Source organism: Gymnoscopelus braueri (genome assembly GCF_963280865.1).
Source record: "Gymnoscopelus braueri genome assembly, chromosome: 10".
NCBI lineage: Eukaryota > Metazoa > Chordata > Actinopteri > Myctophiformes > Myctophidae > Gymnoscopelus > Gymnoscopelus braueri.
Window position 1 is genome coordinate 3,610,338 of NC_137611.1, and position 19,511 is coordinate 3,629,848.

The 19,511-nt window shown below is 41.9% G+C and overlaps 1 protein-coding gene across 1 annotated transcript in view; it reads left to right on the forward strand.

Annotated features, from left to right (window-relative positions):
• Nucleotides 1-19,511, forward strand: part of astn1 (astrotactin 1) — a gene marked incomplete at both ends in the record, with an annotated part of 727,677 nt that overhangs the window by 423,446 nt on the left and 284,720 nt on the right. Inside the window, one exon of the mRNA XM_080440454.1 lies at nucleotides 14,448-14,636. Coding sequence (XP_080296580.1) covers nucleotides 14,448-14,636 — 189 coding nt within the window. The remainder of the gene's footprint in view (nucleotides 1-14,447; nucleotides 14,637-19,511) is intronic.

The following is a 19,511-nucleotide window of genomic DNA, read 5'->3' on the forward strand; positions in this document are numbered from 1 at the left end:
TCTAAATGTCACAATTGTACATTAGAAATGGATTCATAGTGGGGATATTGAAACATATTGCTAGAAAGGTTTTTGTATTGTGATCATTTCAAGTGAATTAAAAATGAGTTAAATGAACTACTAATTTGAACAGGGACCCCCTGGAACCAATCAAGGACCCCATTCTGCTCTAGACAGCTGGCCCCTCCGACACCACGCTGTAGAAATATACTGCATTACGAAACAATATGCAACATTGCACTCTATTAAATTGATATAGTACTTCTGTGTTCTCTCGACTTGGAACGTGTCATGGTGTGATGCGTTGTGAGCTTGTACTAGCTCCCTTTCCGAGACAGAAACGCTCCACACGTCCCAGACTCTTCTCCCTTCTGGCTCCCAAACTATGGAATGAACTCTCCATTGCAGTCAGAACTGCAGACTCAGTCCCAATCTTCTGCCGTAATCTGAAGACTCACCTCTTCAGACTCCTCCTCAGCCCGTAGCACTTGTCCTAGCCTTGACCACCTTTATGCAAAGGCTAAAATGTAACTTAGATGGTATGTTATGTAGACAGATGCCAGGCCATTGTTGACCTGGCATCCTATAGTGTATAGTTTCAATGTACAGGCTGAACAACAAAAAACAAACCCCCTGCCCATAATGAATGACCAGCGGGACAATATCAAAAGCAGAGGCATGGATTGCCCCCCCCCCCAACCCCCCCAACAAATCAAACCTTGCAGATTAGTATCATTGCGCTGCAGATGAATTATGTATACGTTTGTTATATTATATTAGTCTTTTTAGTTGACTTGAGTACTGTAACTCCTTTTCACCCACATTTTTTTTTTAAATGTTATGCTTTATAAATAACGTTTTTTATTTGATTCAGCTTACACGATGTGGAAAAGGCAGCCCTTCAGACACGACATGGCATAAAAAAAGAGTCACCGCAGGACACAAAGGGGCTGTGATTGTAATAATGCGGAGTCGAGAGCGTTTACGCTGGGTCCATTATGTCAAATTATCCCCTTGTTCAAAACCATCAGTTACTGAATGATTGCCGTGCCGGTGCTTCAAGCTCTGCCAGGGTGAGAGAGTCTTGGAAGGCAATTTGAAAAGGTTGCCAGCGTTAAGGCTCTCCTCCCACACAAATTAACACCAAAAGTCTCTCCGGGCGCTAGCAAACTGCTTAGCGACAAACAAGGTCAAGAGCCAAAAAAAATGAGTTCCTGAAAGACCCCCGTCCGTGTGCAGCCGGCTGAGAGAGAAATACTTCTACTGTATAATTTAAATCTTAACTGGGAACAAAACACACTAATTATCTTATTGCGGAGCATTTAAAAACAAAAGCTAATCATCACCCTAAAAGTGGAACGACATACAAAGAAAAAGAAGGGGGGAAAAGTCTGGAACAGAAACATACGTCCGGACAAAGTGAGACATAAAACTGTGTAATTCTCAAGAGAACAAGCAAACACCAGCACACCTCTTAAATAGGTTCCTCTGGCCAGCCAGCACAGGTGTTCCACATTCCTGGTAACCAGGCAGCGTCTGCAGGGAGCGCCGACAGAGAGAGAAGTCACCTCTTAATGGGGGAGCAGGGGGCCATCCGCAGCAAGATAAAAACCCACGTGCCCCACGGCACATAAATGTACTGTACTGTAGTACTGTATTGTACACACATCCTGTACTGGAGTAAGAAAATGCATTCCCTCACAGAATCCTCTACAACAGGAAGGGGAACTCTAACAGTGGGTGCACCATAATAAAGATGTAGTGTATACCTGTAAGTCCATGCTGCACATTTTGCCCAAGGGCTTTTACTGTGTATAGACCCCACGACGCCACACTGATAAGAACCAGTATGCGTGCAACCAGTATGCGCTCAATGAAACCCATTCTGTCAGGTCTCTCTAGGACGCGCCTCACTAGCCAACACACAAGAGGGGGTTGGGGTGTGCTGAAACCAGCGCACCCCAAAACAACAGGTTGGGAATTGATTGCGTGAAACAATCACCTGTGCGTCCAGTCTCAATGTTGGTAAACAAATAATTGGTCTATACAAGGCAAAAAGTTATTAAATATGTCAGTAATTTATTTGTACATTTTGTTTATTTATCATATCTGCCCTGTGCAACTTCAGAGCCTAAAGGCAAACAGAAATGCATTTTTTATTCATTATCAGGGCCGGACTGGGACCGAAATTCAGCCCTGGCATTTTGGTCCGAACCGGCCCACCACCCCCCGGGCCGTTTTGTCAACGGGGGGGGAGTTTCACTGTTTCAGCCGAGCCCTGCACATGAACTCTGCAGCTGCACTGAGGCCCCTGCTGGAAAGCATCCCAGCCCAAACATTAACGTAACTAATAATTGGGCCGCGCGACCCAGAAATGACCTTAATAATCCTAAAACGGGTGCGAAAATATATATATATATATATATATATATATATATATTATTATTTTTCCCGGCCCACCGGGCATTTGCCCGGTACGCCAAATGGCCAGTCCGCCGCTGTTCATTATGTTCCCAGTGTTCAACGACAGAAACACAATGAAATTGTTAATCACAATTATTATTTTGTGTGACAATTTATGGTCATGTAAAATGTCATAATCGTGACAACAGCCCTATCAGTGTGTCTTCACAGCCCTATCAGTGTGTCTTCACAGCCCTATCAGTGTGTCTTCACAGCCCTATCAGGCTCAAAACACCTCCTCCTTCTTAGCACAAAGGCCGCCGATGCTGTGGCAGTTCAGGACAGCAGCATATTGCTGTCCTGGGTATCCACTGTCTCCTCTAGTGCTGACCTAACCTACCACACACACATACATACACCCCCTCACCAGGGGGTTGCAAGCATTCAAGATTACTTTGTGAAATCTATGACCCAGAACAGGGTGAAATGATACTACCTGGGGCTAGTTTGGTATGTCTGTGTGTGTGTGTGTGTGTGTGTGTGTGTGTGTGTGTGTGTGTGTGTGTGTGTGTGTGTGTGTGTGTGTGTGTGTGTGTGTGTGTGTGTGTGAGTGTGTGCGTGTGCGCGCGTGCGTGCGTTAGGGTGTATATATGTTGCTCATGGAGTTTCTGAAACAGACATTGTACCAACTCTATAATCCCCAACGTGACTAATAATATCAATATGTGTGCTGCTAACAAGAGGGTCCTATTTTAGGCAAACAAGCATGAAGTGCATACAGGTTGGATTATAGGCTAAACATATTGCCACTGGGTGTGTGTTAGTGGGTGGATTAAATCATGACCAATCAAATTATTTAACCCATTAAGACCGGGAACGCATGTGTGTGTCATTTTAAGATTTATTTGGCTATTCAAAAATAGCAGATCTACAAGCTCATAGCGTGGCACCGAGTGCCACGCTATGAGCTTGTATCTGCTATTTGTTTGGGAACATCGTGAAAACGTGTGCAAATCTTTGAATATATATATATATTTTTTTTTTAAGGCAAACATTTTTAACTCAAATCTTTGCTTCTGGGGGATTCCACAAATGTTTTACAAAGATTTGAGTTAAAAAAAAATATATATATTAAAAGATTTGCACACATTTTCACGTTTTTTTCACGATCTACAAACATAGATCTACAAACATAGCGGTGCCGCACTATGAGCTTGTATATCTGTTATCTTTGAATAGCCCAAATATATCAAAAAATTACACACAGGTGCGTTCCCGGTCTTAATTGGTTAATTACCGAGCAGTGCAACTTGTGCTCAGACCCAACGGTGTGTGGGATCATTTCCAACATTGTTACGGAAGAAAAGCCTCAAACGTTTAATGTCCTCCTCCTAAAACAAACTGTATAAAAATATCTTGGGGGAATAAGAAATGCAGTTAATAGGTCATGATGCTGGTCCTGTGAGGAGTGTTTCTCAGTTAATTAATTCCGGTACATAAACTCGATTTATAATCGCCATATAAACTACCACGATGTGCACGTATAGTGCACGGACCACAGGCAGATGTCTGCTCAGTGTTCGCCTTGGCTCCGCGTGTATAGCGGAGCAGATGTCCGTCTAGGAGGTCTGCGCGCCGCTCATTTGCAGTGGTGGAAAGTAACTAAGTACATTTACTCAAGTACTGTACTTAGCTCATTGACTGCCAGAGTTAAAACCTCGTTCATAGCTGCCCTTGCCAGAGATTTTTGTGTGTTTTGTTATATTGTTATTTAATTTACATATAGAAAGTCTAGCTGGACATTTGATTCGTTTTGATCGTTCCACCACTAGAGAGCAGCACATACCCAGCTTGATCAGCTCGCTGACACACTCGCCACCCCCCCCCCCCCCCCCACACCCACTCAAACAGTCAAATACAGGAAACCGGATGTGAAGTGGTCTTAGATTCCCTGATCAGCGAAAATTACGATGTGATACACGACGGGGATGACTGTTCGTCACCCAGACCATAGATTATAGAAGGGAAGGTCTCCGATCGTTTTTTTATACCGTGTGAAAACCAGAAGCAGGATGAGTCACCAGAACCAACGACGGGTGTTTTTGATGAATCTAACGTATCTAATCTAATGTTAAAAATGGAGTTTGAAGTTATAATGTGTTTGTATAGGAAGGGGGCGTGTCTGATAAAATGAATATCAAATATCTAAATACTGAATCAAGCAACTTAAAAACGGTCTGGGGGGCTCACATAAGCCTAGACTAGACGATAAAATGACCCAATTTGTTTTTTTAAGTGGAATATCCCTTTAAGTGAAGTGATGTGAGGTTTGAAGTTGGCTCACGCTCAGTGCATTACAGTGACATTTATGAGAAAGGAGACAGTGTCCCCTGCACCACTGAACCATGGTTACAGGGCAGAGGCATGCCTCCCTGCTTCTATTTCTGTCTCTGTCTCTGTGCCTGACTGTCTTTATTATGTCCCTGTTTAATCTCTGTCTGTGATTCTCTTGCTCTTTTCCTTGTTTACATCGGTTTCTTCTGTCTTCTCCTTCTTTTTTTATTTTACTTCTGTCTCGCTTGTCACTCCTGACTCTTGCTGGTCTTGCGTTCCTTTGACTCTTTGTCTCTCTGCCTTTTTCTCTTCCTTGATCTTTGTTGTTTTCTTCAAAGTCCTTTGTTTTGTGTTGTTATATTGTGTCGCAGTCTATATATCTATACTTAAAAATGTTCACTCTCATTCTGCTCTGGTAGCCTGTCATCTTTCACAAAGCTGTGTGTGCGTGTGCGTGTGCGTGTGCGCGCGTGTGTGCGTGCGTGCGTGTGTGCGTGCGTGCGTGCGGCATTCTGACAGCTCACCTGCCTTGGAAGCTCCGCAGAATAAGATAATTGTTGGATGATGTATTTAGTCATGCAAGCACTTCTTGTTAAAGCTGGCGGTGTGTTCGACATTATGCCGGGTATTCTGTTTTGTTTTCTTCTTCTCCAGAGCAGTTCTTTCACCCTATACTGTTCTGTTGAAACTCATCAGTATTCCTTTTATTTACCTCATTGTGGAGGTCGGCTAAATTTTCCCGTTGTGCCTGATGCATCCCAGGGCCTGAAAGGGGAAAGTTGAATAATGTTGAGGTATTACATTCAAGTCGTATGGAGGAGGACATGGGCCATTGTGATCACCTGGGCCTTTTGTGTCATGTTTTTTAAGGGCATGCATTATTCATCCATCCATCCATCCGTCCGACATAAAAAGGCCTCTGCGTGTCGGATGTGTAACAGATTACACACACTGTAAGTAAAGGGCCATAATAACGCCACTAATGCATTTCCGATGGCACTGCTCTCGATTTAACCCGGTAAGACCGGGAACGCATCTGTGTCACTTTTAGATTTATTTGGCTGTTCAAAAAAAATTGCAGATCTACAAGCTCATAGCGCGGCACTCGGACATTTGTGCAAATCTTTGATTATATTTATATATATGTTTTTAACTCAAAACTTTGCTTCTGGGGGATTCTACAAATGTCTTCTAAATACTACAGTTTTTTGAAAAAACGGATGTCCAGTGGTTCTCAAGGACCCCCAAAACTATATGTATTTGGCCACGGACCCCCATCTCAAAATGTTTCGTTCCATGGACCCCCTGAAGCTTTTGAGTTAAAAATGATCGCTTTAGAAAATGCATAATTATATTCAAAGATTTCACACACTTTCGCAAATGTTTTTCAGATCACTTTCACAATTTGCACTCGGTGCCGCGCTATGAGCTTGTAGATCTGCTATTTTTTAATAGCCCAAAGAGATCGTAAAATGACACACAGATGCGTTCCCGGATTGAATGGGTTAAAACAGCGACCGCAATTCTGTTTCTCGCAAAGCTGGGCTCAACCCTCTCTCTCCTTTTTCTTCCATTTCCCGTTTTAGCTCATCATCATTTCAACAGCAAAACCAGAGGGGCATGATTCTGACAGCCCAGAGCTAAAGCTCCACATCTCTCACCACCCAGTGGTGGAAAGTAACTAAGTACATTAAGTACTGTATTTAAGTATCATGTCGAGGTACTTTTACTTTACTGGAGTATTTCCAATTGTCTGTACTTTTACTTCTACTCCACTACATCTCAGAGGCAAATATTGTACTTTTACTCCACTACGATTATTTGAAAACTTAAGTTACTAGTTACTTTGCAGATATAAATCATTATATTATAAAACATACATTAACCACCTTAGCCTGTTTTATACCTAGGCTATCTGAAAATAGCAGATCTACAAGCTCACAACGCGTCGCATCGCGACGCGTTGTGAGCTTGTACATCTGCTATTTTCAAACATTTTTGTACTTTTACTTGGTACTATAATTACATTTTGATACCAATACTTTCATACTTTTACTCAAGTACTATTTTTGATTCCGGACTTTTACTTGTAACAGAGTACTACTTACATTGCAGTATTGATACTTTTACTTAAGTAAAACATTTGAGTACTTTGTCCACCACTGCACACACACACCACTGTGTGTGTCTCTGGTTTCGGTGGCGATAATGTGATTTCGTGCGGAGCAACAGTGAGCGTGAGTGTTTTGGCGGTGCTGAGATATTGATGCATGCGTCTCACTGGAATGCTATGTAATGGAACACTGGGAGCGCTTGACTTGATGTTAAGTGTTTTTAACTGATAAGAAGGGAGGTCCAGCTAGGTTCAGCCAATAGAAACAAACCAGAGGAAACACAGGAAAAATGTTAATGCACACATTTGTCTCCCTGTCTTTTCAGAGAGCGCATGCCAATACACGCGCAGGCACACACACACACACACACACACACACACACACACACACACACACACACACACACACACACACACACACACACACACACACACACACACACACACACACACCCTGTCTTTTCAGAGAGAGCATGCCAATGCACGCACACACACATTTAGAAACTTTGTATTCAAGTCAATACATAATATTTAACTATTGTGATATTTGTGTTTAATTTCTTACGGTGAAATATTGTTTGATAATTATTATTTTAATACGGTTAACTTTGTCTTGTTAATGACTTAAATATAGCCTATAGTCACCACAGGCCATAACCATCTTGACAGAGTAAATTAGGCTTATTTAAATACAAGCTCTTTTTTCCCTACCCTGGGTAAAAAAGTGTCATTTCAGCTCAGGTCTCTATTAGGACACACAGTCCCTCAGGGACACCGATGGCTCTAAATGAACTACAAAAAACTAAAAGGTTTGTGAGCTTGTATGAGCTTGTATGTATGTATGTGTACAGTACAACCATATTCATAATCCACATGTGTGGATTATGCGGTCGATGCGCACTAACATTTTGCACCTTAATGCAATGTACAACACACTGACTTGTGTCTTTTTTTGTGTGTGTTTTTGCTAGCACCTTAACTAACGTCCATAAGTATATCATGCACACAGTATACATCTGATGCTATGCTCAAACACCTGTATATCTTATCTCTGGTACCATTTGTAAATATGGAGATAATTAGTCTTTTGTTTTCTTGTTTTCTTTTGGTACTTATTTTCCCCCCTGGGTGAAAAATATGGGTGAAATTCTTTGTAGAGGCTGCCAACCATTATTTGCAGAGTTTCAAGAAAGGAGGAAAGCATAGAAAAGGAAAGAAACAGGAAGACGGTTCTGATAATATGTCAATATGAGCGGGTGTAAAAATATACATGTTGCGTGCAGCATGGTTGAAAATAGCGCTGGGAGGATGAGGCAACAGCCAGGGGCGGATTTAAGAAGTTAGGGGCTCCAAGCAAAGCTCTGTTTGGGGGCCTCCTCGCACCCCCGCGCGAAGCGCGGGGGTGCCATGCGTTGCGCGCAGCGCGAAGCGCGCGCGCAAAAAAATTTTGCATTAGGGCCCCTAAATTTTGCAGTTTAGGGCCCATTATCCCTTATGGGATAATTTAGGGCCCCTAAATTTTGCAGTTTAGGGCCCATTATCCCTTAACTTATTTGCCATTTTTTACTATAAAAAAATTGCTAAATGTTGCATAATTCTTTTTTTTTTAATTAATTAATTAATATTTTTGCCCTCAAAACATTAAGTCGGGTGCCCCATTTTATGGTGGAATTGTTTTGGCGACCCCACACTTTATTTATTTATTTATTTATTGTGCAATTTCAAAGTGGAAATAAAGAATATCTTAAAATAAAGCATACATTGTTGGCCTTATACATGAATATTTATTAGAAAATTTAATTAAAACAGTGATTCCTGCAGCTTTGTAAGTAAGCGTATTTTATGAATGAAATGAATATAATTCCACATTCCAATGAATTTGCCAGGATTGATTGATTGATTGAAATTTTTATTAGGCAAAAGAATGTAAAACAACACAGTTACATTTATAATGCTTTTGTCCAAAAGGTCCGGCCAAAAAAGTCCTTGCGGACTTGTTTCCGTTGGGGTCCTTGAATTAATTTCATAGACATATATAGTAGCAAGGTATTATAGGTATTATAATATGTTACTCTCTACCTCCCCCTACAGGCTGGTATTATAATATGTTACTCTCTACCTCCCCCTACAGGCTGCTATTATAATATGTTACTCTCTCCCTCCCCCTACAGGCTGGTATTATAATACGTTACTCTTTACCTCCCCCTACAGGCTGGTATTATAATACGTTACTCTTTACCTCCCCCTACAGGCTGCTATTATAATATGTTACTCTCTACCTCCCCCTACAGGCTGCTATTATAATATGTTACTCTCTACCTCCCCCTACAGGCTGGTATTATAATATGTTACTCTCTACCTCCCCCTACAGGCTGCTATTATAATATGTTACTCTCTCCCTCCCCCTACAGGCTGGTATTATAATACGTTACTCTTTACCTCCCCCTACAGGCTGGTATTATAATACATTACTCTTTACCTCCCCCTACAGGCTGCTATTATAATATGTTACTCTCTACCTCCCCCTACAGGCTGCTATTATAATATGTTACTCTCTACCTCCCCCTACAAGCTGGTATTATAATATGTTACTCTCTACCTCCCCCTACAGGCTGGTATTATAATATGTTACTCTCTACCTCCCCCTACAGGCTGCTATTATAATATGTTACTCTCTCCCTCCCCCTACAGGCTGGTATTATAATACGTTACTCTTTACCTCCCCCTACAGGCTGCTATTATAATATGTTACTCTCTACCTCCCCCTACAGGCTGCTATTATAATATGTTACTCTCTCCCTCCCCCTACAGGCTGGTATTATAATACGTTACTCTTTACCTCCCCCTACAGGCTGCTATTATAATATGTTACTCTCTACCTCCCCCTACAGGCTGCTATTATAATATGTTACTCTCTCCCTCCCCCTACAGGCTGGTATTATAATACGTTACTCTTTACCTCCCCCTACAGGCTGCTATTATAATATGTTACTCTCTACCTCCCCCTACAGGCTGCTATTATAATATGTTACTCTCTACCTCCCCCTACAGGCTGGTATTATAATATGTTACTCTCTACCTCCCCCTACAGGCTGGTAGGGCCTGTAAAAGGCCAATCAAAAAGAAGGCCATCAAATAAAACGATGATTTTTAAGTCCACAGAAATAATTAATTTAACTTGAAGTTTAAGGATGACTTAATTTTAATATAGTACAAGAATAGTGTAACTATCTGTAAAATATAGCCCATTTATTTCATAAAATTATGTATTGGGTTATAGCCTATTTGTCTCAATATTTGTCACATTCGGCACTGGACTTCACTGACTGTAGGGGTCACATTAATCACATTAGAATCACAGATTAGAGATTTTAAGTATTTTCCCCTATTTTCTGTATTTTTCACTATTTAAAATATAGTATTTCTTAATTTTTAATAACCGACAGAGAGTCAGAGACAATATTTAGCCTATATATGGTTCTGTATCAGTGTATGAGTAAGTTTTTCAAATAGCAGTACTTGAGTACATGTACTTTACTTAGTTACTTTCCACCACTGTCAGCACTAGATTAATTACTTACCCACCTTCTGCAAAGATGAGAAAGAGAACACACATTGTTCCATAGGCCCGTTAGTCAAGGGGCCCCCAGAAATCTGTTTCCTTTCAAAACGATGCGTAGATGTATTGATACTTTTTTTGTTTGTGTATGTTGTTTGTGTTTGTTTTGTATTTTATTGCAATTTCATATCAATACAAATTAAAAAAAAAAAAAAAAAAAAACTTTATTTTTTTTTTTTTTAGGGGGGAGGTGGGGGCCCCCCTCCCTCGGGGCTCCACGCAGCTGCGTGGTATGCCTAGTGCAAATATCCGCCCCTGGCAACAGCAAATAGCAGTGGAATCAGTTTGTCCCAGAATAGAAGAGCTCCACGTTGCTCTGCAGCAATCCATGTGAAAACCTACAAGACGATGTTCTCCTTGAGATATATACGACTAAAACGATGACTGCAGACAATCTCAAAATATAAACAAAAAGGAAATGCACATAACGAAAGACGTTACAGGACTTTTAACCCATTCAAATCTGTGTAACCACTTAAACCATTATTTTATACTTTGGCTATTCAAAAATAGCAGATCTACTAGCTCATAGCGTGGCACCGAGTGCCGCACTATGAGGTTGTAGATCTGATATTTTGTACAAATCTTGCAAATATATATGTTTATATATATACTGTAATGTTCTTTTTAAAGCGAACATTTTTAACTCAAATCTTTGCTTCTGGAGATTCTACAAATGTCTTCTTTAAAACCGTTTTTAATTCATGTTTTACTTATGTTGCTATAATATCAGTGGTTCTCAAACTTGTTCATGTCAAAGACTCCCAAAATTATATGTATTTCAAAATATCTCAAAATATGTTGTTCCAGGGACCCCCCATGCAGAAGCAAAGATTTGAGTTAGAAATGTATATATCTATTCAAAGATTTGCATACATTTTCCACGATTCTTTCAAAAATAGAAGATCTAGCATATCATTTGTATTTTAAATAAATCTAAAATAACACAGATGTGTTCCCGGATTGAGTGGATTAAAGAGGAAAATTCAAGTAAAAAGTGATCTCTTTTTCTGTCTGAAGTCGTATTGTTAGTTGTGGGGAGAGAACAAAAGACAAGCTGAAATCCTACCACACAGACAGGCTGTAATTTCCCAAGGCTCATCATTTATGTATCTGCCCAAAAAATGGTTCTCAGTTCTTTCATACAGGTGTTAAAAATTGTAATTTCCCCGGGCAGTATCAAAGATAACTTGAAGTACTCGTACTTGTACTTAATTACATTAGGGCTAGCAATTACACTGCCTTGCCTTTTTTTTTCAAGCCTAATTTTCCAGATCCACCAGTTCCTGGGAATGCTAGCTGACACTGCAAAAAAATGTTACTCTAATGTGTGTTAAGAAGATCCAACGACACACTGGAAAGCAAATATCCATCACACCATGAAATTGTCACCAAAACTGTTGCTTTTAACCCTTTCAAACCGGGTACGCATCCGTGTCATTTTAACCGAGAAGACCCTGTCACCCCAGGGTCGTTTTTATTTCATAAACTGTTGGTTCACTTTACAGAACCATCATTCTATGGATGGTTCTACTGCTTTTCCCCTAAAATAAATGCATTCAAAGTGTGTGTAAAGTAACTACGTACATTGTCAAGGCTCCAAAAAGGTCAAGGCTCCAAAAAACAGTCAGAGATGCCATTTTGGGTTTTTTATTTCTCCCACTTGTCCTAAACCAAACTCCAGTGCAGCTTTGTACAGTGCAAAAATAGATGTTCAAATGGCAAAAAAATACAAAAATAGAGAACTCAGGAAATTCTTAATGCAAAGCTTAGGAAAAATAACACACAAACTGCACTAGGCTACGCCCCCATCAAAAGGGCCCTGCATGGCAGCTCTCTCACTGGGCTGTTAGGTTTCTGCCTGCCCGAGCATAACTGACTCTCTGTACCTGCAGTCTCCCTTTTAATAGGAGAGGATCCTACCACAAACACAGGAACCAATTAACCTTCAAAATATAGCTTATCTACAAGCTGACAAATATCTCATGAATAACCCAACACATAAATGGATATTGTACTTTTAAACTATACACCATTTTGGGTTTGAATTCACTTCAAAAGACCATAGAATACTTTGCTCATTCACATTGTCAAACACCCCTCCTCGTCTACAGTACATGGGCCCCTTCCACTGGGCACTCCCCTATTTAATCTGAATGGTTTGGTCCTGCTCTGTTTGGCAGTTCCCCATTCAACCCAGATCAGCCAGTAGAGGAGTTACAGGTGACAAACAATGAGCATCAACTCCTTTTAACACAGCTTACAATAAGCTGAATGTTTTACCCCTGTAAAGTCTTTTGTGTATCATTTGTGAATTTGTGAATACATTCAACAGTATCAGTGGTGGAAAGTAACTAAGTACATTTACTTAAGTAGGCTACTGTACAATGTTGAGGTCTTTGTGCTTTACTTTCCAATTTCCAATATTTTTTACTTCTACTCCACTACATCTCAGAGGCAAATATTGTACTTTTACTCCACTACAATTATTTGAAAACTTTAGTTGCTAGTTACTTTTCAGATATACATTTTGATATTATGAAACATACATTAACCACTTCAGCCCTATTTTATAGCTAGGCTATTTGAAAATAGCTGATCTACAAGCTCACAACGCGTCGCAAGCTTGTAGATCTGCTATTTTCAAACATTTTAGTACTTTAACTTTTGGTACTTTAAGTACATTTTGATACCAATACTTTTGTACTTTTACTGAAGTAAAATTTTAATTCCAGACTTTTACTTGTAACAGTACTTCTACATTGCAGTATTGATACTTTTACTTAAGTAAAACATTTGAGTAGCTGTGTGTGTGTGTGTGCGTGTGTGTGTGTGTGTGTGTGTGTGTGTGTGTGTGTGTGTGTGTGTGTGTGCGTTCACTGTCCTTAACCCGTGTGTCTGTGTGTGTATAGTGCACGGGTTGCCCCGTGACAACATGTACTCAAATACTGTACTTAAGTACAATTTTGAGGTATTTCTTACTTTACTGGATGCAGTATTTTCAGTACTTTACTACTCCACTACACTGCAAATATTGTACTTTTTACTCTACTACAAGTAGATTTAGATTATTATTACAAAACATACATTAGGGGGCACGGTGGCGCAGTCGGTAGCGCTGTCGCCTCACAGCTAGAAGGTCCTGGGTTCAATTCCCGCAGGGGACACTGTGGGCGCTGGGGGCGTGTTCTCTCCTCCGTGTCATCAGTGCCCATACCCTAGGTGGGGTTGGCGAAAGGGCCTCTCTGTGTGGAGTTTGTATGTTCTCCCCGTGTCTCCTAGGGTAGGTACCCTCACAAAAACATGCAGTAATCCTGGTCACTATACTGCCTCCCCCTGGCCAGCCGGGGCGCCTGATGGAGGGGAAGGGAACTGGTTGGAATAACGTGTTCCTTCCACGCGCTACGTCCAACCAGGGAAACTCTCCCCTGTCAGGTGACAAGAAGGCCAGTTGGCTCTCATGCATTGAAGGAGGCATGAGCTCGGCCCTGGCCTCCCTAGGTTGGCAGAGGGAAGGTAGTGCCCAGGATTACATTTGGCACTGGGTGTAAAAAATAGGGTTACAAAATCGTGGGATAAAAATTTGAGTAAAAAAAACAAAAAAAAACAAGCATTAACCACTTCAACCCTATATACATTTCGGCCATTTGAAAATAGCCGATCTACAAGCTCACAATGGGACGCATTGTGAGCTTGTAGATCTGCTATTTTCAAAAGATGTTTTATCCATTTGAAAACTTGTGAAATGGAACCTTCTGCATGATGAGTACTTTGAATGTTGGTACATTAAGTGTACGTTTTGACACCAATACTTTTGTACTGTTACTCAAGTACATTTTCAATACCGAACTCGTACTTGTAACAGATTATTTCTACAATAGTGTACTCAAAGTTTTTACTTAAGTACAAAATCTCTCTCCCTCTCTCTCTCTCTCTCTCTCTCTCTCTCTCTCTCTCTGTTGTCTGTTATCTGGCCAGCCTTCAGCTCGGCCATCCACTCTTTGGACGGGGCGACGCTGCGTGCAGACTTCGTCTCCATCCTCCGGGAGTTCGGGAACCACTACGTGCAGGAGGCGGTGTACGGCTTCCAGGAGGCGTGCACCATCTGGTACCCCAACAAACAGGTCCAGAGGCAGCTGTGGCTGGAGTACCAGGACATCAGCAAAGGTAAGACGCACAGAGAGAGAGAGAGAAAGACTGTGAGGTTGGCTGATGGTGCTGGCTCAGGCATCAGGGTGAAAGTGTTTTGGTTTGGTCAGTGTGTGTGCGTGCGTGTGCAGGGCTGTGTCAATCATGACATTATACTTGATCATTCTCAGCCGGAGAATCGGCGCAGCAGGAACAGTATTGCAGTCGCTGTACTGCGATACTTTCGTTGCGACGAAAAGAGAGCTGAGCCAGAAGGCAAAGCTCTCGGTCTATCGAGCAATCTTCGTTCCTGCTCTCACCTACATGGTCATGAAGTGTGGGTCATGACCCAAAGAATAATCGGTCCTTCTGGCCGATCTACGCGGTCACAGCTTTTTTTTCTGTTCTGGCCCCACAGTGGTGGAATGAACTGCCCACTGATGTCAGGACAGCAGAGTCACTGCCCATCTTTCGCCTCAGGAAACACTACCCTTCCTCTTTGCCTGGCCTACTCGTTGTTAACTAGTTGTACTAGCTCTTTTTTTATTGTTTGATTGGATCTTGTTTATTCGATACACTTATTTGTTTTAGCTCTTGCTCATTTGATTTTCTTGTTTTGTCTCATCTGTTTATGAAAGTAGGTAGCTGATATATTGCACTTTTACTTTAGCGCTAGGTATGCTCTTAGTTGCTTGTTTTAGAAGAGAATGCACTTAAGACCTCTGGTGATTAGTAGTTTCGTTCCCTACCTATGTTGAATGCACTTATTGTAAGTCGCTTTGGATAAAAGCGTCTGCTAAATGACTGTAATGTAATGTAATGTAATAAGGTTGCGGATACAAGCGGCCGAAATGAGTTTTCTCAGACGGGTTGCTGGCCCTTAGAGATAGAGTGAGAAGTTCAGTCACCTGAGAGAGACTCGGAGGAGAGCCGATGCTCCTTCACTTGGAAAGGAGCCAGCTTAGGTGGTTCGGGCATCTAGTACGGATGCCTCCAGAGCGTCTCCCTAGTGGAGGTCCTCTCTGCACGTCCCTCTGGGAAGAGACCCCGGGGCAGACCAAGGACCAGATGGGGGGGATTAGATCTCCACACTGTCCTGGGAACTCCTCAGGGATCCCCCAGGAGGAAGTGGCTAATGTTGCTCAGGAGAGGGAAGACAGGAAATCTCAGTTGGAACTGTTGCCCCTGCGACCCGACTCTGGGTAAGCGGTTGAAGATGAATGGATGGAATTATGAATTTACAAAGAAATGACTGACAGTGACCAGTAATAATAATAAATAATGTACAATGGCCAAAATAGGGTGTTTAATAAATTCATACTTCAAGTAGCTGATCTACAAGCTCACAACTCGTTGCATCAGCTTGTAGATCTACTATTTCCACTACTTTTGAATTTTTTTGAACAGATGAATTTATACGGATCAATAGAAAATATTCTGATGATTATGCAGAAATAATTGTGATTATCTCAGATAATGGCAATCAGGCGATTATGTGATAATTGTGACAGGCCTAAAGTATATGTACTGTATGTGACACGATTATTGCCATGGGTGTATAGAGCACCGAAGTCCTGACGTCACTCGTTCATCCCCAGGTTTGCGGAAGTAATTTCTCTATGGAGAATAACATTGGGTCATCTTAGAATCGTCTCATATAAGAATTGTGGTCCAAAAATAAACACCGCGTGTCGGCGTTATTGTCAGGGAGGAGGTTCTGTATAGTTTATGATAGTCAGTCACTTATATTTGATACAGTCTGTTTCTGGCGAAAATGTAACTAATTTGGCGGAAGTAACATTAGCGTTTTCTCACCGTCAGTTGATGCTTCATATCCATAAGAGTCAACCCGCCGTGGTCATTTGTTTATTTTTGGAACACAGTTCTTATTTGACGCGATATTAAATACGTCTATGGGATTCAGAACGGGGGTGGAAAACTGCGAACCAGGTAGACAAACAAAGGATGTGTAAATGACGTCAGACTTCGGCGGTCTATACTGGCTTGAGTAGCAAAGGTACTCTCTCTCTCTCTCTCTCTCTCTCTCTCTCTCTCACACACACACACACACACACACACACACACACACACACACACACACACACACACACACACACACACACACACACACGCACTGTTATAAATTAGAGGAGGTCGACAGGAACAAAGACAAATTTAATGGCCCCTCTTGTAGCGTCCCAGCTGGGCATAAAAGAGGTTGAAGCTCAACTGATGATTGGTAATGGTTACTTTATTAAATCAACTGGAAAACTGAAAGAAAAAAGCATAAACATAATAATCAAAAAACTGTCATGACTCAAAACACATGTCCCACATAACCAATAAAAAGTGCATATCAAAAACCACAAATACAGCATAAAAGTACCGACCACAACAATAAAACCCACAACAATAAGAGACATTCACCTTTTTCCCTCTCCAGCTAGGTGCTAAATTAACCGGGTGCTTCTCCAGTGGCATGTCCATCCATCAATAACAGTTCACTAGGAATCTCACTAAAAACAAATGTATCAAAGTTAAAATCCAAATCGTATTTCCATTTCCATTTCCATTTAATTTCATTTGTTGGTAGCACTCACTTTTCCTCTGTTTGGTCCATCCAGTTTCCAAACAGCTCCTTTAATCTTGTGGCTCCGTGCCAAACAAACATTTATCTCCATGCTGCTGCTCCCCTCCCCAAGCTCACGTTAGACTGGCCTTAACAAGTACACTGCTCTCAGTGCGCGGGTGCGCTTCCGCCGTTTCCTTTCAAAATAAAGGTTCTCTGTCCTGGGTCCGGTGCGCTTCCGCCGTTTCCTTTCAAAATAAAGGTTCTCTGTCCTGGGTCCGTTACACTCCCACCAAAATCTTTGAGAGTAACAAATGATTTTCCCGTTCAAAATAAAGGTTTCAGTGCACATACTGTATAAAACAATAGAGAGGGAGGGAGAGGTCATGAATAATTAGGAAGCAGGTTCGCCAGTCTCTAACAAAAGGACCAGCTTCTGTACTGGGCGCTCCAGAACTGATGGTTTGTAGAGACGCTCACCCTTCCTGCCAATCTTACGATCGCCTAGACAAACTTTCACTCTCCTTACCAGTCCATCACTGCCTGCAGTAGAGTCTGTAACTCGACCCAACCGCCATTCGTTTCTGGGTAAATCGTCCTCTTGCACCATCACTACGTCTCCTACTTGGAGATTCCTTCGTGCGACGTGCCACCGCTGTCTAATTGCAATGTTGGCCAGATATTCTTTACGCCATCTACTCCAAAACTGTTCAGCCAAGTACTGAACATGTCGCCATCTCTTACGGGCGTACATGTCCTCTCGTACAAAGGCACCTGGGGGGGGCAAGGCTTTGACTGACTTCATAGTCAGAAGATGGTTGGGAGTGAGTGGTTCAAGGCTGTTCGGATCATGGAGATTATCAATGGTAAGAGGACGATTATTTATTATGGCCATGGCTTCATACAATAAGGCACGTAAAGATGCATCATCCAATCTGCCCGAAGAAAGCTCGATAGTCGCCTGAAGGACGCTTCTCACTGTGCGTATCTGGCGTTCCCAAACTCCGCCAGCATGACTCGAGTGAGGTGCATTCATGCAGAAGTCGCACTGTTTCTCAGAAAGAAATGCGGTCAACCGTTCTGCATCGACTTCCTTGAGCGCTTCCTTCAATTCATTTTTTGCACCAATAAAATTGCTTCCTTGATCAGACCTGATCTGCCGAACTGTACCACGTATGGCAATAAAGCAGCGAAGGCCACAGATAAAGGCATCTGTTGTCATATCATCAAGCATTTCTATGTGGATGGCTCGAGAAGAAAAGCAAGTGAAGAGAAGGCCATACCTTTTATTTACTTTCCGTCCTTGCTTTACAAGAAATGGACCGAAACAATCCATCCCACAATAGGTAAATGGTGGCGACGGGTCCACCCGTTCAGGAGGCAGGTCAGCCATTCTTTGTTCTTCCATAGGTCTTCTGTGTCGTCTGCAGGACACACACCGTTGAATGTAGGTGGCTACGGCTCGATTAATCCCTTGCATCCAATAGCCCCTTGACCTCATTTCGTTTATGGTAAGACCCTTTCCTTGATGCTTGACCTTTTCATGGCAATGCGCAATTATCATCTTGGACATGTGGTGATTCTTTGGAATAATCACAGGATATTTGCGTGAGTCAGAGATTGATGAGTTGCACAATCTTCCTCCCACCTTGAGTATACCATCTTCGTCAAGAAAGGCATTGAGGCGATACAATTTGTTGCGAAATGGCAGTGAAGCTCCCTTTCGTATCAACTCCAACTCCTCTTCATATACTTGTTCTTGCCAGGCTCGAATAATGGTACCTTCTGCCTTCTCTCTTTCCGCCACTGTGGTGAGGCCGTTTAATTTGCTCTTGCTGATGCATCTAAGAATGCGAGCAATGGCTCTAATAGCTCGTGACCAGGTTGATAACTTGCACAAACGGTCAATGATGCTTCCTTGCTCGGTTGTTTCTGTGTTTAGAACCTGAGAGCTCCTAACTTCTGGATCTCCTATTACCAGTTCAGGAATGTAATCGTCCGCTGCCTTAATTTCTCTTTTCCACAGGAACTGTGGCCCTGTAAACCAACTGGAAGATGACAGTTCACTGGCAGTTGATCCCCTAGAGGCGAGGTCGGCGGGATTCTCATCAGTGGGAACGTATTTCCATTGGTGAGGAGACGTACTAAGATGTATCTTCTGCAACCGATTGGCTACAAAAGTATGAAATCGTCGTGCCTCATTGTTAATATATCCCAACACTACCTTGGAATCAGTCCAGAAAACCTCCTCTGACTCCGGGTATCCCAGCTCCTCCTTGAGCATGTTGCTCATCTTCACAGAGACAACTGCAGCTGTCAATTCCAATCTGGGAATGGTGGTGATC